This window comes from Rhinatrema bivittatum, chromosome 2, assembly GCF_901001135.1.
Source record: "Rhinatrema bivittatum chromosome 2, aRhiBiv1.1, whole genome shotgun sequence".
Classification (NCBI taxonomy): Eukaryota; Metazoa; Chordata; class Amphibia; order Gymnophiona; family Rhinatrematidae; genus Rhinatrema; species Rhinatrema bivittatum.
In genome coordinates, this window is record NC_042616.1 from 587,313,744 (window position 1) to 587,336,198 (window position 22,455).

At 42.5% G+C, this 22,455-nt stretch overlaps 1 protein-coding gene across 1 annotated transcript in view; it reads left to right on the top strand.

Annotated features, from left to right (window-relative positions):
• DLGAP1 (DLG associated protein 1) overlaps positions 1-22,455 on the top strand; it is a 437,388-nt gene that overhangs the window by 303,515 nt on the left and 111,418 nt on the right. Inside the window, 1 exon segment of the mRNA XM_029591059.1 lies at positions 20,240-20,331. Within this exon segment, the coding sequence (XP_029446919.1) occupies positions 20,240-20,331 (92 nt within the window).

Sequence of the window (22,455 nt, forward strand, 5' to 3'; positions counted from 1 at the left end):
AAAATCCCACTCACCCCACTCTTCCTGGTCACTGGTCGGTGGTATTGTGCAGTGAGGAACTATGTTCACTGGGGATTCAGGTAGCAAAGAACCACAAAGAAAATTAACTTAAGAATCCGGGTCAGAATGGAAAAAATTTAAAATAGTATCAGAAAAATCATAATAAAAAAAAGTAATAGTCTCTTTGTCCATGGTAAATCCCCTCGCTGTTCTTCTCCCAACTGCACCAGTGTCCAACTCCAGAATTCCTTCCCCTTGGAGGGTAGGATTAACCTCTCTCAGGTTCCAGCATGGAAACAGGGGCTGGAAAGATGATAATTCCCTCATCTTCACTCTTTGCTCTCTCCGTCTCCCTAGTCTTGGCCTCTCTTCTGTAGCAACTGGAGAGCAGCAACAGAGCAACCACAAACACTGGAATGGTGGGACTCGGGAGAAGCGGCCAGCCTCTTTCTCCTACCCCCTGGGTAAGCTTCGCTTCCAGTCTTGAGACCTGGGCAGTAGAGAAACAGGAGGAGAAAAAGGAGAAGCTGTGGTAACAGGAAGCACAACACTTTCACTATTGCCCTGCAGGGGCTGCCATTTCTCCTTCAGCTCCACAGCCAGTTGCCTTTCCTGCTCTTCTTATGCTAGTGATGATGACAGCCTCAGGATCCTCTCTTCTGGGCAGCAGCACTGATGTCACATCTTCATTTCGCTTCTCCAGATGTGAGCATGCTAATTGACGGGGAGTCCAAGATCTACCGCCTGAGGTTACCGCTTTGTGTGACAGGGGCAGGTGGTGGCTTCCTACTGTGTGGTGATGGTCTACTTGTCTGTGCCCTGACAGAATATCCCCAGTATGAGAACCACTGGCTTAGATCCAGGGCCAGATTAAGGCCAACTGATGCCCTAAGCACAGCCCAACCGTGGTGCCCCCTCGGCCCTTCCATTGCTTAACTGACAAGACATTCAGGCTCAATGACTGCTGAAGGTGAAATGGATAAAAAATGCAGTTTTCTTCCAGGCCAGACCCCACAACTATATTAAATATAAACTTTTATTTTATTTTGTTTATTTAACACTAAATAGCAGTAAAGCAATATAAACCAATTATTTACTTATAACCAGGGGCAACAGAAAAAATGCAAATTTCCAACACTGTGGTGCCCCACGTCCCTTGGTGCCCTCTGCAGGTGCTTATTTTGCTTAATGGTTAATCCAAGGCTGCTTAGATCTCAGAAAGACTTCCTGCTTTCCTCTCTCCTGCCTATCCCTGTCCTTGGGAGCAGAGACGAAGTGTCAGCTGCAGGACTGGGCCAGGTTAGAAATTAACTCTCAAGATGCTGAGTCACTGAGTGAGAGTTTTACAACTTTTCCTTTCCATCTCCTCCTCTCTGTCTTTCTCATTTTCTCTTTGCTTCATCTCCTGCTCCTCCAATTCCTTGCCTGCCCTTTTTCCCCCGTTGCCTTCTCCCATCCTACCTCTTTGCTTTTCTACACCTCTGTCTCCTTTTTCTCCTCTCCCATTGCCTTCTTGCCCCATCATCGTCCCACTGAATTCTCTTTCATTCCCTTCCTTCCCCAAACTGCCCATGTTTGCATTGGGGATTTCAGGGAGAAAAATAATGTGGACAAAAATTACAGCAGATCAGTGTCCTCTGCTTCCTTCCAGTCCCGTCCCATCCCCCCCCAAAAAAAAAAATAATTTGTGCATTTCTGCCACCAAATACTAAGTGCAGGAGCTTAGAACTGACAAGACTATGGCTGTGCCATTTGTCAGTTATTATACAGAATTCAAAATTAAGTCACATACTCCAAGTGGGAACCTGAAAATTCAAAATGTGTTTAACTTTGCTGTTCTCTGATTCTCTGCTTTATCTTGTCTCTCTTCTCTTTATTCCTTTCATGGTGTTCCATTACATTGTATCTTCCTTCATATATGTCTTTCTCTTTTTCCATCTCTCTCCTCTACCTATCTCATCTTTTTGTCCCTTTTTTTTTTTTTATCTCGCTTCTCTTCATCTCCATAAAATTGTTTCGATGCGTTAAAGCAGCAGCAGACTGTGAAGAACAACAGAAAGGCCTTGTGAAGCTAGGAGACTGGCCTTCTAAACGGCAGATACAATTTAATGGGGAAAAATGCAAAGTGATGCACATTGGGATAAATAATCCCAATTACAGGGTCACAATGGGTTCCATGTTGAGAATCATCAACCAGGGAAAAGGACCTCAGATTCCTAGTGGACAGTACCTTGAAATATTCAGCTAAATGTGCGGCGGCAGTCAAAGAGGCAAATAGAATGTTAGGGATGATTTGGAAAGAAACAAAGAACAAAAGTGAGAATATCTCTGGTCCTTGAGATCCATGATATGACCTCACCTCGAGTACTGAGAGCAGTTCTGGTGACCCCCTTCTCAAAAAAGACATAGTACACATAGAAAAGGTGCAGAGAAGGGCAACAAAAATGATAAAGGGAATAGGAAAAATCCCGTATGGACATTAGGCTTCTTTAGCTTGAAAAAGAGAGGACTATGAGGGGGATATGAGATTTATAAAATCATGAGCGGCGTGAAATGGGTAAATAGGGAACGGTTATTTACCCTTTCAAACAACACTAGGACTAGGGAACACTCCATGACTCTAGCAACCGGCAGATTAAAAACAAATCATAGGAAGTACTTTTTTTTTTCATTCAGTGCACAATCAAGTTGTAGAATCTATTCAGATGAGAGCTAGAGCTGTTTCTGAAGGAGACGTCCATAAGCAATTATTAACCAGGTAGACATGGGAAAAACAGCGCTTTTCCGTGGGAGTAAGATACATGAAACAGATCAGCTATTGCGGATCTTCCGGGAACTTGAGGCCCAGACTGGCCACCGTCAGTGTCCTGTTTCCACAAGTGCTTTCAGGTTTATTTACTGTTGTCCTGCTTTCACAGCAGCTTTCCTGTTTCTATTGCTAATGCCGTGTGCATGCTTTTCCTTTGCCTAGTTTCTGTGTTTGCTGTTGTACTGCTAATTGGTGGCAGCCCACACGTTCACAGCTTCTACTGTATTCAGTGCAGCTGTCTGTAAAGCAGGAGCGGCCAACTCCGGTCCTTGAGAGCTACAGACAGGCCTGGGGTTCAAGATATTCAGAATGAACATGCTTGAGAGAGATTTGATTGCACTGCCTCCATTGAATGTGAAAGCAGGAGTACCTGGGGGGTTTTCTTGCCTCGGGTGATTTTTTTCATCCATATTCAGTCCATACTAATCAGGCCTATGTGAATTAACAGCTAACTTGGCCAACGATGCATAATTATTTTCATTTTACCTGTCCTTATTTCTGTAGCCAAGACTACACTGCTCACTGAAAATTTCAGTTTATGCACAGTAAGACTCTGTTATTTGTTTTGCCTGTTAATAAAGTTTGCAATAAAGAAGCATCCTCCTCTATCTGCGAGAAAAGACCGAATTAAGTTATCTGTTAAATGCATAGCAGAGACAGAATAGTCTGAGACAGAATACTGGGCTCGATAGACCTTGTTGGACCTTGGATGGACCTTGGTTGGCAATTATTATTCTTATATTCTTCTCCACCTCTCCTCTCCATTACAACCTCTTCACTCTTCCATATTTCACGTCTGTCTTCAGCCTTTCCATCTCACCCAATCTTACCCCATTTGACCTCTACAATTCTTCCATCTTTTCCCTATTTCTCACTAATTTTCGTCTTTTAATCCCACCTCACCCTCTGTCATCTCTCACACTCTCCCAGTCCTACATCTCCTCTTTTGCTTTCTCAGCTTCAATCTCTTTTCCTGTAGCCCCTCTCTCAGTCCCCTTCCCCAGCCTCCATATCTCCTCTTGGTCTCCCACATTTCTGTTGGACCCATCTTCAACCCATTGTGGCTAAGCTTTAGCAACAGTAGTGCTACATTTTCTCACAGTTGTGCTTCTTGTTCCTCCATTATAAACAGGACTTATATCTGTGGAGGAGCAGTGTACGGATCATCCCTGCAGGGGCGACTTACTGTCCCTACAGTAAGGAGATAGCTGGAGCCCATCTTGACTCTGCAATAGTGATTCCCTGAACTTCAGCAGGAATCCACCAGCTACATCATTAGGGTGGTCAGGTGCCCTGCTACATGCAGGACTGTCCTGATTTTTTAGGTGCATTTCACACAATAGCAATATCACCTGTTCTGGACAATGCGCCTGTCAGTCTGCTCATATGCATTTCTCATGTGCAGCTACTCGTGCATACATCAGACAAAGCTGAGCCAGGCTACGGCTCTACAGGTAGTAGCCTGGCCAGCAAAACAGGCGATGGTAATGTGGGGCAGCGGGACTCATGGACCCACATTGTTTCCCAGATCCAGCGATAGCAAAGTAGAAATTCAGGACAGCTGTGAGAGCAAGTGTTCTGTGCTCCTCACTATTATCAGCTGTTTGGAAAGTGGAGTAGATTGTACAATCTGCCCACTGTGGTCAACTGAGCTGGACTGAGTGTAGTGGGCCTATGCACAGCTGAGAGGGGACCCATATAGGAGAGGCTGCAGACACCCACCTCAGTATAATGCCTGCACTTTTCAACTTATAAGAAATTGTCTAATGTCCTCCTCAAGCTAGAACATTCTGTATTTCAATCTGGTCATACATGGAAAAATAAATTTGTCTGAATTGCTTACATCTATATCTCAAAACTGTGTCAAGCGATGTAATTTATAACACCTAATCACAAAAACATCACATAAGTTGGAAACGTGTCTTTTATATTTTTGTGTGTATAACAAGACCTCATATATCGTATAAGAGAGACTGCCAATTATCTGTACTTGCTCTCTATGGTATTAAACAGCCGTTTTACTACATGAATTTATACCATATGTAGTTGTTCACCACTTATAATCATTGGTCCTAGTTACACACTTTTTGTTCTTTTTCCAAAATTTAAATCATATAATAATATAGTGATAAACACTTATCCTTTGAGTTGAGCTGAAAAAACGCTGTTGGAGCACTCGTGATTTTTTTTTTTTCCCTGCTCGACACGGCGCGTGTTTCTGAATACTTCGTCAGGGGCAATATGGCAACTTTTATGTATTTGCTCCCAAGTTATAAGCTATTACTCCTGCAAATACATAAAAGTTGCCATATTGCCCCTGACGAAGTATTCAGAAACACGCGCCGTGTCGAGCAGGGAAAAAAAAAAAATCACGAGTGCTCCAACAGCGTTTTTTCAGCTCAACTCAAAGGATAAGTGTTTATCACTATATTATTATATGATTTAAATTTTGGAAAAAGAACAAAAAGTGTGTAACTAGGACCAATGATTATAAGTGGTGAACAACTACATATGGTATAAATTCATGTAGTAAAACGGCTGTTTAATACCACAGAGAGCAAGTAACAGATAATTGGCAGTCTCTCTTATACGATATATGAGGTCTTGTTACAAGCAAGGTAAGTCCAAGTCCGATCTGGGTCGAGGGCAGGCAGCAAGGTAGAGTGTCCAGGGAACAAACCAGAGAAATGGCAGGCAGTGAGCAAAGGTGAGTCCAAATCCAGTCTGGGTCGTAGGAAGGCAGCAAGGTAGAGTGTCCAGGGAACAAACCAGAGAAATGGCAGGCAGTGAGCAAAGGTGAGTCCAAATCCAGTCTGGGTCGTAGGAAGGCAGCAAGGTAGAGTGTCCAGGGAACAAACTAGAGTCATGGCAGGCAGTGAGCAAAGGCGAGTCCAAATCCAGTCTGGATCGTAGGAAGGCAGCAAGGTAGAGTGTCCAGGGAACAAACTAGAGTCATGGCAGGCAGCGAGCAAAGGCGAGTCCAAATCCAGTCTGGGTCGTAGGAAGGCAGCAAGGTAGAGTGTCCAGGGAACAAACTAGAGTCATGGCAGGCAGCGAGCAAAGGCGAGTCCAAATCCAGTCTGGGTCGTAGGAAGGCAGCAAGGTAGAGTGTCCAGGGAACAAACTAGAGTCATGGCAGGCAGCGAGCAAAGGCGAGTCCAAATCCAGTCTGGGTCGTAGGAAGTCAGCAAGGTAGAGTGTTCAGGGAACAAACTAGAGTCATGGCAGGCAGCGAGCAAAGGCGAGTCCAAATCCAGTCTGGGTCGTAGGAAGGCAGCAAGGCAGAGTATCCAGGGAACAGACCAGAGTCGTGACAGGCAGTGAGCAAAGGCGAGTCTAAATCCGGTCCAGGTCGTAGGCAGGCAGCGAAGCAGTGTGTCCAGGAAACTATGATCAGGGCAGGCAGCAGGCAGGGGTAATCACAGGCAGACCAAGTCCGACAGAAAGGCAACAAAATCCAAACAGAGCACCAGCACAAGCAAGCCTGTAGCTGAGGCAATGTTGTGCTGGGCTCGAGGCTTTAAATAGTAGTGAGTTCCCGTGTGATTGCAGGACTTCCGGGAACTGACGTGCTTAAAGGGGGTGGGGCCTGAGCTCGAAGTGCATTGAGCAATGTTGTTGCCAGCTGCCACTGCCGTGCGATGAAACTGCAGAGGACCCGGGACCATGCCGACCTCGAACGGTAACAAAATTCTAACCTAGAGTTGCAAGAAACATTCTAATCTATGTCTACAAAAGAGCTTCAATATCCAGTCTCTATCAGGTTCTAATACAAAAGTTACAGTTAGTGTTGCTGGAGTAACTTGAGCAGAATCAGAAGACTCTAAGAATTCAGAGATGTTCAAAGCAGATTTGGCAGGTTCTGCAGTCTGCTCTTGCGGGATTTCATTAGCAGTCCCAACTTGATTTTCTTCTTTCCCTCTTCTCAAAGGGGGCAAATAAAATGCCCGAGATAATAGGGGGACTGCTTCCTCAGACACCTTGAGAATTTCCATTAAATATCTTTTGAACATATCTTTGGGAGATATGTAAAGCATCTTAGGAAAATTCACAAGGTGTAAGTTTCTGCCCCTAATAGTATTCTCTAAGTTCTCAATTTTACTTAACAAAAAAGAATTATCTTTTATTAGGGATGTGAATCGTTTTTCAATGATTAAAATTATCGTCCGATAATGTTAATATCGTCTTAAATCGTTATAGAACACGATACAATAGAAATTCTAACGATTTATCGTTAAAAATCGTTAAATCGTGTTAGTGCGCACTAAATCGAGTTAGTGCGCACTAACTCGATTTAGTGCGCACTAACTGAAAATGATACAAATAAACACTTTCCAGGTCACTGAAGGTCAGTTAGGAATGAATATGTGTTCCTATTGGCTGGCTGCCCTCTTATCTATTGATGTTACCAAGGTTACCACTGAGGTGATGGTTGGGGGGATGGGAAATGGAACTGGAAACTAACGAACACCAACAGAAAATGAAACAAAGTGTTCACACTTCCCAGGTTAGTAAAGGTCACTTAGGAATGAATATGTATGTATGTATTCCTATTGGCTGGCTGTGCTCTTATCTATTGATGTTACCAAGGCTAACACTGAGGTAATGGTTGGGGGGATGTGAAATGGAAACAGTTGGAAGCTTGACAAAAAAAGTAATGTAATGATCAGCACTCACGTGACTAGAACTTGTTTGTTTATTATTTTTGTTAGCAGGCACCTGAAATGCTAGTGCATGTTGAATTTGCCAATCACTGTGCATTTTAGAAAGGTGGTCCTGGCTGGAACTGTACACAGTTCAAATATATGTAATTGATTGTTGGTAAGTGTATTTTTTAAGTAGCCACACTGGCACAAGTATGTTTACTTTTCCTCCTACTTAACTCACTAGCTCAGCTTTGTAAGAAGGGCTTCTCTGCTTGTGTGTTGTTTTTGTTTGGTGTGAGGAGAGCAGAAACATCAGATCTTTATTCAATCTACTACAGTCATCTCTTACAGTGCCCTATCCCTATTAATACCAGGAGTGTTTGTGATCTTCCTGCACACAGTGCCCTAACCCTGATACCAGTCTGAGACAGCTCCCTCCCTGCATTACTAGTGAGAGGCTGGCTTCACAGACAGGGGGGAGCTGCCTGACCCTCACTCCTGACTTCCCCCATGTCCCAGCTAGTGAATGGTGTGTGGGTGAGGGGGGGGGGGAGGATGGTGAAGTCTGAGACAGCTCCCTCCCTGCATTACTAGTGAGAGGCTGGCTTCACAGACAGGGGGGAGCTGCCTGACCCTCACTCCTGACTTCCCCCATGTCCCAGCTAGTGAATGGTGTGTGGGTGAGGGGGGGGGGGAGGAGGATGGTGAAGTCTGAGACAGCTCCCTCCCTGCATTACTAGTGAGAGGCTGGCTTCACAGACAGGGGGGAGCTGCCTGACCCTCACTCCTGACTTCCCCCATGTCCCAGCTAGTGAATGGTGTGTGGGTGAGGGGGGGGGGGGAGGATGGTGAAGTCTGAGACAGCTCCCTCCCTGCATTACTAGTGAGAGGCTGGCTTCACAGACAGGGGGGAGCTGCCTGACCCTCACTCAAGCAGAGAAGCCCTTCTTACAAAGCTGAGCTAGTGAGTTAAGTAGGAGGAAAAGTAAACATACTTGTGCCAGTGTGGCTACTTAAAAAATACACTTACCAACAATCAATTACATATATTTGAACTGTGTACAGTTCCAGCCAGGACCACCTTTCTAAAATGCACAGTGATTGGCAAATTCAACATGCACGTGTCTGCTAACAAAAATAATAAACAAAGAAGTTCTAGTCACGTGAGTGCTGATCATCACATGTCAAGCTTCCAACTGTTTCCATTTCACATCCCCCCAACCATTACCTCAGTGGTAACCTTGGTAACATCAATAGATAAGAGCACAGCCAGCCAATAGGAATACATATTCATTCCTAAGTGACCTTTACTGACCTGGGAAGTGTGAACACTTTGTTTCATTTTCTGTTGGTGTTCATGAGTTTCCAGTTCCATTTCCCATCCCCCCAACCATCACCTCAGTGGTAACCTTGGTAACATCAATAGATAAGAGGGCTGCCAGCCAATAGGAAACCATATTCATTCCTAACTGACCTTCAGTGACCTGGAAAGTGTCTATTTGTATCATTTTGAGTTAGTGCGCACTAAATCGAGTTAGTGCGCACTAACTCGAGTTAGTGCGCACTAATCGGAAAAAACGTTTTTTAACGATTTTTCAACGAAATAATCGTGCCAAACACGATTTTCTTCTCCTGCCACACGATTTCTATCGTTAAGACGATATGGAAAACGATTCACATCTCTATCTTTTATAAAAGAGTCCTGTAGAGACTTGATGGAACTCAAACTAGCCTTATACTCATTAATCTGTTGAGAGGCAACTTTAGTGGAATTTTCAACTATTTGCAAACGGGTATCATTTTCATTAAACCCTAAAGCCAAAGAAGTTAGCTAGTTAGTAAGCGAGTTCCTGAGACCTTCGGTTGCCTCCCATATGGAATCCAGGGTTACCTGTTCAGGTTTAGTCAGAAGAAGTCGCAAACCTATAGTCAAAGGGGTAGAAAAGGCCCATGTGTTCATCAAAGATTGCTCTCCCATGGTTGGGTTGTTAGTAAACTCGTTGAGCGAGGTCGCTTCGGCATCTGCACTGCCTCCTCCCAGGAAAGTACTCACTGCCTGGCCTCTTCAACAGCCTGCATCATCAGCAGACGACGTAACCAGGATCTCTTCTGGGTCTCTAAGTGCAGCAGGGTTTACCGGCAGTGCTCTCCACATCAGGGTCAGAGATGTATCTGAGTCCGGTAGGGAAGCCTACATTTCTTCTGTAGTTCCCAACCACCGCGACTCCTCTCCCAATGGCAAGCCCCCCCCCCCCCCCAAACAATGTGGTCATCAATCGGGCCAGTCACCGATGGCACAGAAGTGGCCCCAGGGTAGGTCTTCTCCATTGCACATCTTTTCCTGACTAAATGGGGCATTTTTAGGCAAATAGTATTAAAAGTAATTCAAAAAAGGAAACAGCCATGCCGTTCAAACTTTAGGTACGACACCATCTTGGATCCCGGCCTCGTTAACAGTGTTTTTAATCCTTATGCAAACTTTTAACTTTGGCAACCATTCATTTTAGCTTTTTTCTAATTTCCTCATTTTATCAGTCTCCTTTTGTAGAGTTAAAAGCTACTATAGTAGTTTTACTTAGTATCCACTCTATCATGATTACATCAAATTTAATTGTATTATGATCACTATGGTCAAGTAGATTGACCACCTTTTACCACTTGCACCAGGTTCTTCCTCTCACTGAGAACTAGATGCAAAGTAATACCCCTTCTTGTTGGTTACAATACCAACTACTGCACGAAACGGTCATTTATAGAATCTTGGACCTATCCCTCCCTAGAATGTCCTTCAGTGACTGTTGCATTTGGCGGTTCATGTCTGTTCTCACGAACCACCACACTCACTTTCCTAGTCGTAATATGTGTTGCTTCCCAGCTGTTCCAGTCTTTGTTTCTGCTTGTTCCAGTCCTCGTTCCAGCTTGTTCCAGTCTTCGTTTCTGCTTCTTCCTGTCGTCACTCCTGCTTGTTATAGTCTTCATCCCAGCTTGACCTGGCCTTCATCCCTGTTTCATTTTTCGTTTGCTTAGCTTATTCCAACCTTCTTGCCTTATCACGTCTGACCTCTGCCTGAATCCTGGATACGCCTGACCGCTGTCCGCTTCTGACCTCCGCCCTGGATTCTGGATTCATTTGATCACTGCCCACCTCCGATCTCTGCCTTCTGATTACCACCTGCCTACGACCCTAACCTAGCCTTGGAGCATCTTACCTATCATCAGCAGAGATTGCACCTAAGTCCTGCCGGCCCAGTTATCCAAAGGCTCAACCAGAGTGGGATGTGGGCTGGTATAGGTGAAGGTCCTGACCAGTCTCTGCTTTGCTTGGGTACACCTGCCGATGGCAAGAACCTGCAGGGCTCCCTACCCCCTCCCGCAGGTAGAGCCAATCTTGCCTTGGCCGAAGGGTCCACAGACAGAACAGTGACATATATCTGATTAAATTTTGGGTAATTGAAATCTTTCAATATTATAATGTTGCCAATTTTATTAGCCTGTTTAATCTCTGTTAGCATTTTACTGTCTGTATCCTCATCCTGGCCGGGCAGGTTAGACCCCCACTATTATATTCTTCCTCATCACACTCTGAATTTCTATCCAAAAGGATTCCAGAGTACAAATTGTTTCTTGCAGAACTTTTATCCTGTTTGAATTTATGCCATACTTGATATGCAGTGCCACCCCTCCACCAATTTCATCTGCTCAGTCATGTCAATATAATTTTTACCCCAGTATCAGTATCCCATTGATTATCCTCCTTCCACCAGGTATCTGACCTCAGATGCTTAGTATGTCTATCTTCATTAGGAGTTAAGGCAAAAAGTGTGTTGCAAACTATTCGATGGTCTGATGATTCATACAGAGGACAATACATGGATATCTACAAATTGTATTCAGCAAATTTTAATGTGACAATTGTTTAGCTATTTACAGTAATTTTCAAATGTCCTCTGTTCCCCAACATGGGTCCGTGTTTTACCGTGGCTTCATTGGGAGGAACAATGCTATAGAAAAATAAATGTCAAAAGATGTTTAAATAAACTGTTAACAATTAAAAGTCAGACCAAAATGGCTAGTGCAGAGAAGGGAATACATACCATGCTGCAATAACTAATTAAGAACTGTCTGCAAAAGAATGTAAACATATTAAGATATACATATTATAAACCAAATAAGCACTGAACTCTATCTTGTAGCGTTACAGCTAAATGGATGAAAGACCATATGGTATTTAATGTGATCACATTATGTACTTAAACCTTCCTAACACTAATGAGTAAGAAGATTAAAAATACACGTGCAGCACAATATGAAAAATTTACAAACATAATAATTTACAATAATGAAAGTACATACCACCAAGTGTATACATTATGAAGGAGCCTGAAAGAAGGGGAGATTGGGTTGACTGCGGGGAAAGTACATTTAAAGTGGGATGAAATCCCTATGAATGGAATCAAATGAAAACAAACCTGTTCTGGCAGTGAAGAAAATGTAATCGTGAGTGGGGATTTGTACCAAAGTTTGAAAAAAAGTGATACAACCAGAAGGTGAGTTACCTGTACTGTTGTAATGTCAGCATAAAGAGATAAAAGTGAAACCTACCTGCTTGGGCATTTTAAGAAAATATCAATAACGGCTCAAAAGCACAAATAAGTTAAGGGACTGACTAATATACCAGTGGGATCCTGAAAGCGCGCAAAGGACGCTAACAGACTGATGACAGCATAGGGGCGGAGCAATGATGTAAGAGTAAACACATCGCATAAAGATCTCTGATAATAACAGTCCTTTCTATGTGAATATTTTTAGCCTGCAAGTGTTATAGAATTGAAAAAAACCTTCTTAACGCTAGTGAATGCACAAGTTGAGGGTACATGTTCGGCATAATATGAGTTATTTACAACAGTGAATTTACATACCACTTGTTAAGGGCAGGATACAGTTGCTCAGAGGCAGAATCCGTTTATCCGCAGAGAAAGTAAATTTAGAATGGAATAAAGTCTCTATGAAATGAAACAAGAAAAAACCGACCTGTTCTGCTAATAAAGACATTTTGAATGCGGCTAAAAAACACGAAAGCGGGTTTAGAGCAGAATCTGAAAAAACAAAAATAGAAGTGGTTAGTAAGTTAATTGTGCTATTATGATGTCACTATAAAGATATGAAAACAAAAGCTAACTGTTCAAACATTTTAAGAAAATTTCAATCACCGCTCAAAAGCACGAAAGTGTTGGGGGACCAACTAATCTACCAACAAGATCCCAAAAGCACGCAAAAAGGCGTTGACAGTCTGGGGGCAGGACAATGACATAAGAGTAAACAGATTGTGTATTAATAGCAAACAGTCCATTCTGTGTCCTTGTTTAAGCCTGCTGGTACTATGGAATTGAAAATAAAAATCCAGCGCTGTTCCCGATAAGTAAGACATTTAGAAAAATTGCCACCTCATGGCGGTGGAAGAGGTACTCCTAAAGCAAAAACCTTTAAGTCATTTAACGTATGGTGAGCATCTAACCAGTGAGTTACTAAAGGAGCTTCCATCTTAGCATTTCTAATGCATGAGCAATGCTCGAAAATACGAGTTTTCAATATACGTATGGTTTTTGCCTATATATAAAAATGTACATGGACACTGGATGATATAAATGATCCCTGCTGTAATACAGATAGATGTATGATTCAAAAAATAGGTGTGTCCTGTGATTGGATGTGTGAATGAAGATAAAATTAAAGACATCGGACAAGCTATGCAATGGTCACATGGTGCATGTCCTAGAGGAGTATCCTGTGGAGAATCGGATTTCAAAAAAGAGTGTACCAGGATACCACGCAAATTCTTTCCTCTTTTAAAAGTGAATCTGGGCCAATTTTCAAAAATAGAGATTGGTGTTAAAGTTTGCCAGTATTTATTAATAATTGAACATACTTCTCTGAATCGCCCTGAAAAAGGGAGAACACAAGTCATGGTGTCTTCAGAATTCACAGTGGATGGCTAGGGCCTATTTATATGCTTTTTTCACCAGGTTATGAGGGTAGCTTCTTGAAAGAGAATGGACAACTAGATTTTGAGCAAAGTTGTTGCAAACGTAAGAACTGTCCATTGGGGATGTTTTGTCTCAGATGATGGTAGTTGCTGAAAAAATTCAAAAGGGTGTTGCGGTCTGTTGGCTTGCGGTAAATGGATGTCAATACGTGGCCATCTCGAGCTGTAGCAATGATATCTAAGAAAGGCAACTGGTGGTGGGAAATAGAATGTGTAAAACGTAAATTTATATTATATTGATTGAGCCAATCAAGAAAGATGTAAAATCGGATAATGGTGCCATTCCAAATGGCAAAAAAATGCTAGATGTCATAATGCCTCTGTATTGCTCCATGGTGAGACCACATCTTGAATACTGTGTGCAATTCTGGTCGCCACATCTCAAAAAATATATAGTTACACTGGAGAAAGTGCAGAGAATGGCAGCCAAAATAATAAGAGGCATGGAATTTCTCCCCTATGAGGAAAGGCTAAAGAGGTGAGGGCTGTTCAGCTTGGAGAAAAGATATGATAGATATGATAGAGGTCTACAAAATCATGAAAGGACTTGAACAGGTTAATGTAAATTGCTTATTTACTCTCTGATAAAACAAAGACTAGGGGGTACTCCATGAAGTTAGCAAGTAGCTCAATTAAAACAAATCAGAGAAAATTCCTTTTCCTTCAATGCATAATTAAGCTCTGGAATTCATTGCCAGAGGATGAGGGTTTAAAAAAAGTTTGGCTAAGTTCCAAGAGGAGAAGTCAATAAACTGCTATTAATCAATAAGTAATCATAGCTTTTGGATCTATTTAGTGTTTAAGTACTTGCCAGATACGTGACTTGGATTGGCCACTGTTGGAAACAGGATGCTGGGCTTGATGGACCCTTGGTCTGACCTAATATGGCATATCTTATGTTCTTATGTTCTAAAGACCTGTTTAAAAATGCTAATCCTAATTTGACCATACAAGGGAGGTTTTATTAAGAGAACTTTCATCAGACACAAAAAAATTGGGATGCGCCACTGCCTCTGGAGAAAAAATGAGAATGGGAAATTAGGAACTCCAGATTTTACATATGTATATCCTTACATTTCTCACTTCAGCTCATTACAAAGAACTTTGTATTTTTTCAGATGCTTTCATAAATGCTATAGCTGCCATGGCCTGTATATAAATGACAGATGCAGAAGGCAGATCTCACATAGGATTCATCCTTGGCAAGGCTAAATTAGCACCTCAACCTAAACACGCCATACCACATCTCAAATTATGTGGAGCAGTATTGGCAGTGGAAGTAGTGGAGCTGATGCTAAGTGGAATAAACATTCAGCCAGATAAGGTCGAATTCTACCTTGACAGTAGTATTGGGTACATGTACAACCAAACCAGAAGGTTCTATGAATATGTAAGCAACAGAGCTGAGCACATCAGGAAATCAACGTGACTAGAGTAGTGGCATTATGTGCCCACCAATCAGAACCGAGCAGACTACACCACAAGGTCCATATCAGCAGCTCACCTGAATCAGACAACATGGTTAATTGGACCTGAGATTCCCACAAAGAGCAACAATGGATTCCCAGCTGAGACTCTTTCAAGCTCATGGATCAGAAGCAAGATCCATCCACAGGAAATGATGTTTGTCACAAACATCACTCCTTAAAGCAAATTAAGAGCACACCAGTTCAACTATTTTTCAAAGTGGTCAGCATTGAGATGAGCTATGGCACATCTCTCCTCAGGATGCTTTCTTTTTGTCAAACCATGGAATGCTTGTTACCACTGGCATCTCTGTACAAAGCCTCACACAGTTGATGAACTTTCATATCCTGTGTTGTGTACAGGAAGAGGCTTATGCTAAAAAAAATCAAAACAGCAAAGCAAGAAACATTGAAGACATTCATCAGACAGATCACCGAAACAGTGTATCTTATGTCTCATGAAAATACTTGAACACTATGGACCATTGCATATTTTGACAGTTCTTTGATTGTGTAATGTTTAAAAATAGTGTTATCCATGATACCAAGTAGAGAGTGTTCTGCCTCCGCAGTGTATATCTGTTTTTTTATGATGCTCCCAGTCGGTGTCACCTGTGATAGTGCACAGCTCAGATTTTCTGCAGGGTTTTAAGCTCCCTATCCTGACTGGTTATTGTTTGAATGTTTCTGAATCTCCTATTGGGTTTGTTCCTGTTTGCGCTATTCTCCCCACCCCACCACCACCACCACCCCACCCCACCCCATGCCTTTCTCCTCTTCCTATTGGACTCTACACCTAAGGAATCTCTGGGACAGTTTATTTTCTGCAGAGACTTTCAGTTGGAAGTAGGCTGTTGGCAGACTAACAGCTTATTCTCACCCTCTTTCGGGCTCTGAGAGGTATCTTCTTTTCACCTCTTACTTACTATGAAGCCACGGCTACTGTCAATTTTCAGAGAAACTTATTACAGCTGTGTCGGTCTCATCAACTTGTTCAACTGTTCTTAGGATCTTCTCATCTACTGTGAGTGTTGAACTGCTCTTCATTCAAATAAATGTTTTTGGTAACCAAGAACTGAGTTTATTTGATATCTGAAGCTGGGGTAGAAGTTTAATTGACTGCCTAGGGGTTCAAGCTAGACAACAAACACTGAAGGCAGTACAAAGTTGAAAACCTCTCTGTAGTACCCAAAATTATAAAAGCTGGCAGAAACAATACCTCTTAGATATCTTTCTAAATAAACTAAAAGCTCAAAAAGACAAAAACTGTAACCCCACTTTCAAGAAGTTAAAAAGATTAATTAAAAAGGATGCCTTCAACAATTTTCTTAAAGTGTCAAAGTCTGTTACCTTCCAAATGGGGCTCCTAAGAAAGAAGAAAGTTTCATATGTAGAGGTCTATGGTCCCTCCACTAGATCTATCATCCCACCAACAGCGACATATCGAGTTTGGTATAGTGAGTGGACTTAACCTTTTTGTTATGGTCCCCTCTAGGACTGGCCACAATGCGACAGACCAGGGTTTGGAGATAGAAGCTCAAGAATATTCTGTTTCAGAAGGGTTAGAGTTGAGAGCAAGAGAAGCCCAGTCTCTCATTTCTCTACGAAAGTCTAGAGTTACGGAGAGGGGAAAACGTGCCTTTTGCTCTTATTTTTCTAATAAGTATAGAGGGTCACATAGACCATTTCCTGTGGTGGTGCTTCTGATACTTTACTAACAGTATCTGTTCCTGGGGAATCCAGCAGAGAGGTAGGAAGCATCCCTGCTCTGAGAGCGTAAACATCTCAGTCTGGGTTCGTCCTTCTATAAGGGAAGAATGACTCTAATCAGAGTTCAATATGAATGAAAGTCCACACAGGAACAAAAAAAGCGAGTGTCAGAAGCCTCTCCAGAGGTGATCCGATGTGTGGATAGAACCGAAGATAAAAGGAGAGAGCTGGCCCAATCAGTGATACTGAAGGAGAAAGAAGAGGAGTGTGAATGGAGAGATTAAAGCATAGGAGAATCAAATACCAACAAAGGTCCTTGGGATCAGAAAGCCCAACATCTAAGGGCACCTTAAACCCCAAGAATAGGCATGAGGGGATCCCAGGAAGATGTCACAGTAAGAAACAGTAACCACCTTGATTCTCCTGGAGAATCTAACATGCTAAAGACTGCACCACTTGCAACTATTTCATTTGAACTGATTAGAATAGACTTTTGATTTTGGAATACAAGTGTATACTTGGAGCTGTGCCATTAATACACCATGAAGGTTAAACTTTCCTCCCCCACTCCCCCACCCCATCAGAAGAATTCACACCAGAGTTAGGCCAGTGTGTCAGAGACTCAGCCCTGTTATCAAATGTGCCCCCATCTTACTGCTAAACCTGGATTGGAACTACCCATGGTCTTCTGCCTGGTACTTATTAACTTGATTATGTCTGGCGTGGCCCCTCTACTGGCTATTAGAAGGAAAATGTTATAGGCTTTAATGGTGTAATTATTTTTGGGAACTTTCCAGAGGTAGAAGGTTTCAGAAGGTGTGAGCTAAAGAAGTGATGGATAGGAGTTTCCTTCCTGCAAAGGGGTATAAAAATGCTTCCTGTGAGACACAGGAAGGAGTTACAGAGAGAAGCAGGAGAGGAAGAGGAGAGCTGAGGGATTCCTAGCTAAGGATTCCAGAGAGCTGAGAGTTGAGATTTGCAGTTGGAGCAGCTGAGAGGATTGCAGCTGAAACCTACAAGGGAGCAGGACTGAGCGTCTGTGAATCCAGAGAGTGTTGGAGGAGCTGAGAAAGGGGCTCCTGCCAGCCAGAAGGATCAGGACTCTGAGAGAGAAGGGGTGCCTGTCCTGTCTGGGGAAGTCTGAAGTCTGAAGACAGAGTGATGATATCAGAGAACTGTGAGTTTGTTTTCTTTAAAGGGTCTGGAGGGAATCTGAGACCTTGGTGGGTTTTGCACCCAGAAAGCTTAGCCCAAAACCCTTGGGTTTAGCAGATTGAACTGAAGTGAATAACGATCCTGAGTACTTAAAACTGTTATTGGGGAGCTGTGAGTGAGTTTTATTTTGCTCTTAAGACTATATCCGGATTTTGCTTCTGCCTCTCATTTTGATTGTGATTATTTGTGAACTTTGAAATAAATGTTCCTTTTGCTTTGGAACAACAAACTGTGTGTGAATCTGCATTTTTTCCTGGTTAAGTACAAGGCTCCTCCTGGGTCTCCCAGCTTTTGCTGGTCCCCACTGGCCTGGTCCCTGGTGTTTGTTTGTTCCTGGGCTGCAGAAGGCTCACTTATCACCCCTTTGGCTGCTGAAGGTGATCCCTGACGAAGGAGGGGGATTACATAGGGAAGGAATCTGTAATTTGTTTGTAATCAGATGCTTGGCAGGTAAAGTGAGACACTGTGGAGAGTCTGCCTGCTAGTACAGGGGAGCAGGGAAAATAAGGCATGGGAGTATTGTCAAAGACTTATCATTCCTTCTGTAGATATTACCAACCTTTCTATCTCTGAATCAAGTGAAAGGCCTTGGGAACACAATTACTCGTGTGACTGTGAAATCTGTGGGAGAAGGAGGAACACAATAATATTAATTACGTAATGTTGGCCCTGCCCCACTCTGGAGGTTCTTGAAGATTATTCTTCCCTACATGATACAGGAACCCTTGCACTTGAGTACAGCAAATTTGGGGAACACTGGACGGACACATATCTATATTAGAAAAAGATGACAATGCATGAACAAGATTTATAGATAAACAGACAAACAAATAGAAATGTGAGTCCTGGGAAGTTACAAAATATTTTACTCTTGAACCTTTATATCACGCGCTAAAGGGGACACCATCGGGATTCTTAAAATGTGAATCTACAGTAAATATCTCTGTGACTGATCATTTGTGCCCTTTATTATTGCTGTTGTTATTAGTTGTTGCCTATCACTTGGCTATGTTTCAAATTTCTTGTGGAGGAGTTACAATCTAAAAACCTGATTTACTAGGCATTTTTCCCATAGACACAGAATGGGACAGAGTAAATGGCCCTCTAAGATTGTACCTGAGTGAAGTGACTTGCCCAAGGTCACAAGGAGCATCACCGGGATATGTCTAATCCATGCGTCTTCTATGATAAAAGAATTCAAACTATAAGACCTCTGTTATTAGCTTCTTCCCTGGCACTGTCTGCATACAGCAGTCTGCCAAAGGGGGAGGGGGGGGCCAAGAAAATCTCTTCCCCCCCACTCACCATGAGTAGGGGAATGCACGCTCGGAAGGGATTAACTCCTTGACAGAAGGGGAGGGAAGCCTCCCAGTCTTATTTATACCCCTAATGGGGGCACTGGAGAATACTATGTGTAGACCTGTTGAAATTGTACAATCTGTGAATCACCATTTGTTGCTGTGTTTTTATACTCTGATCACAATCACCAAAACAAATTACAATTCAAGAGCTGAGGGGCCCCGAGAAGATGTTTGTTTATTTATTTATTTATTTAAAAGCTCTGCTATACCGTCATTAAGTTAGTTCACCATCACAACGGTTTACAAAAAGGCACAAAAAGAAATAAAAGTTAATTGGTATAGATAACAAATTATACATGTGCCATCATTGAACGGTAACATATTTTTAATAATAGAACTATGTGTTAATTAGAGCTTACGTGTTGGTTGCAAAAACTGCTTTACATGTCTTTGGAAGCACCTTCACCAGTCGGGAGTTTAGGCTTTCCCTCATGAATAGGCCTGAAATGCATTTGCATAAATTGGGAGTTAAGACCTGTTTATTTATTTGGTCTAGCAGTTTCCTCCTGCTCCTCTAGACTTCCGGCTCAAGAGGAATCAGTCTCTGGAGCATGACCCGACATTTACAGTAGGGTTTATTTTCCCTATTTTATATTCCCTTCCCAAATCACTGGAACTCTGTAATCATGGGCCCCGAGTCCAACCATTACCTATCACTATGGCACAATAACTGGGCCTGCCTCCTGGGGCCTGTGAAAACTGCTTCCACCGAATCCTCAGCCCCAGCCAGGCCGGGGAGCAGAGGTCTGGCCCGGAGATCTCCTCTGCAGGGCTGTGCACAGCATGGCCACGAAGCCATGGGGCAGCCCCGATCTGTTGGTTTATGTATCAGCAGCTAACAGTCAGAATAAAGAGGGGGTTTTTTTTGTTTTTTTTAATTTGTTCCTTTAAAAGGGGCATGGCAGTATAGGCTAAACATGTTAAACACAGCTACCACTTTGTGAAGAGATTTCTATGTATCTTTGTTTCATCTGTCTTTGTTTTTCCAGGTGGATGGGCCTGAGGAAGCTGCTACAGCGGAGGAGAATATGGCAATCTACAAATTCCAGTCCGTAGGAATTCAAGTAGAGGAAGAGAGGGGGTGAGTTCACTGCAGCAAAGATACTGCCAACCCCTCTCTGGCAACTCTTCTACAACTAAAGTCCTGAGTGATTCATTTTGTTTACTTCGCTCATTTTACCTAGAAATAAAGATCAGGGACTAACTACAGCTGGCACGGGCTAATATGCTTCTGATTAGCTTTCATGTCTCAATTGCCTTCATCTTATTACTGCAAAATGATTTATATATTTTTTTTCACCATGGCCTCTGAAGCTGATCACAAATATATTATTGAGCTAGTTCAATGAGAACTTATCACCTGTAACTTCTTGGGTGACCTTCGTTTTTTATTTATGTATTTGATATAATATGGAAATTACATTACCTGAGTCATTTTATTTATTTATTTATTTTATTTATTTAGAGTTTTTATATACCGGCAATCATGAAAACATATCTTGCTGGTTTACATAGAACGGGGGTGCAATAAATACATAGAACTAGAACTGTGGTGACAGAAGGTACAGTTACATTTAACAAGGGTGGCCGAACTTGGAGAAGGAAGAAGAGAGGAGAGGATAGAAATGGTTAAACAATATACAATTTAACTGTAGTATACAAAATAACTGTTATATACAAACGGCAAGGTGTTTTAGGAGTCATTGGATTGTGTCATTGGGTTGTGTCCGGAAAAGCTTGCTTGAATAACCAAGTCTTAAGTTTTTTTCCTAAAAGTTGGGAGGCAGGGCTCCTGTCTGAGGTCTGTAGGAATGGAATTCCACAGTAGAGGGCCAGCTGTGGAGGTGGAGCGATCTCTTAGGGTAATGTGTTTGGTCGTTTTCGCTGGGGGAACTAGGAGGGAGCCTCTATAAGCATCTCTGGTAGGTCTAGTAGAATTATGTACTTGGAGAGGGAATTGGAGATCGAGAGTGGTGAGTTGATGTATAGTTTTATAGGTGATAGTTATGGCTTTATACATGATGCGAAAGTATACGGGTAACCAATGAAGCTCTTTCAAGACGGGGGAAATGTGGTCTCTTTTCCTTGCGCCTGTCAGAATACGGGCTGCTGAATTTTGAACCATCTGTAGTGGTTTGGAGTAGGATGAAGGTAGACCTAGCAATAGGGAATTGCAGTAGTCCAGTTTCGAAAAAATGACTGCTTGGATGATCGTTCTGAAGTCTTGAGCGTGGAAAAGAGGTCTTATCCTTTTCAGGACCTGGAGTTTATAGAAGCAGTCTTTGGTTGTTTTGTTGATGTGTGCCTTGAAGTTTAGCCGGTTATCTATTATCACTCCTAGGTCTCTAGTTTGTGTGGTAGGAAGATTGGTAGGAAGAGTACTGTTGTTGGTGTTGTTTTCAGGCGAGATGAGAAGGATCTCAGTCTTGGAGGAATTTAAGATGAGGTGTAGGCTGTTGAGTAGTTGTTTGATTTTTTGGTGGCAAGATTCCCAGTAGTCAAGAGTATTAGAGTATGTGTCTTTGATAGGGATGATGATTTGAATATCATCTGCGTATAGGAAAAACTTTAGATTGAGGTCGGTGAGAAGTTGGCATAGAGGAAGAAGGTAAATATTGAATAGAGTCGGAGATAATGAGGAACCTTGTGGGACTCCAATGGCAGAGTCAAATCTTGAGGATTCCTTGTTTTGGAGTTTAACTTTGTAACCTCTATTGTTGAGAAAGGTTTTAAACCAGGAAAGGACCGTGCCGCTGATTCCTATGGATGACAACTGGTTTAGGAGGATGGCGTGGTTGACCGTGTCGAACGCTGCCGATAGGTCTAGCAAGATCAATAGGAATGAGTTTCCTTTGTCGAGGCCCAATAGGATATGGTCTGTCAAAGAGATAAGGAGAGATTCTGTGCCTCGATTTTTTCGGAATCCGTGTTGTGGGGCGAAGAGGAGATTATTGTCTTCGATGTAGTTTGATAGTTGAGAGTTGACTAGTTTTTCCATGATCTTGGCGATGAATGGGAGGTTAGCTATGGGGCGGAAGTTGTTGGGGTCCTTCGGGTCAAGGTTGGGTTTCTTTAGAAGTGGTGAGATTGAGGCCATTTTGAGATCATCTGGGAACGATCCTTGGGCTAGAGAGCAGTTGATGATGTTTGTCAATGATGTGGCTATTGTGTCTGGAATAGATAGGAGTAGTTTAGTGGGGATGTG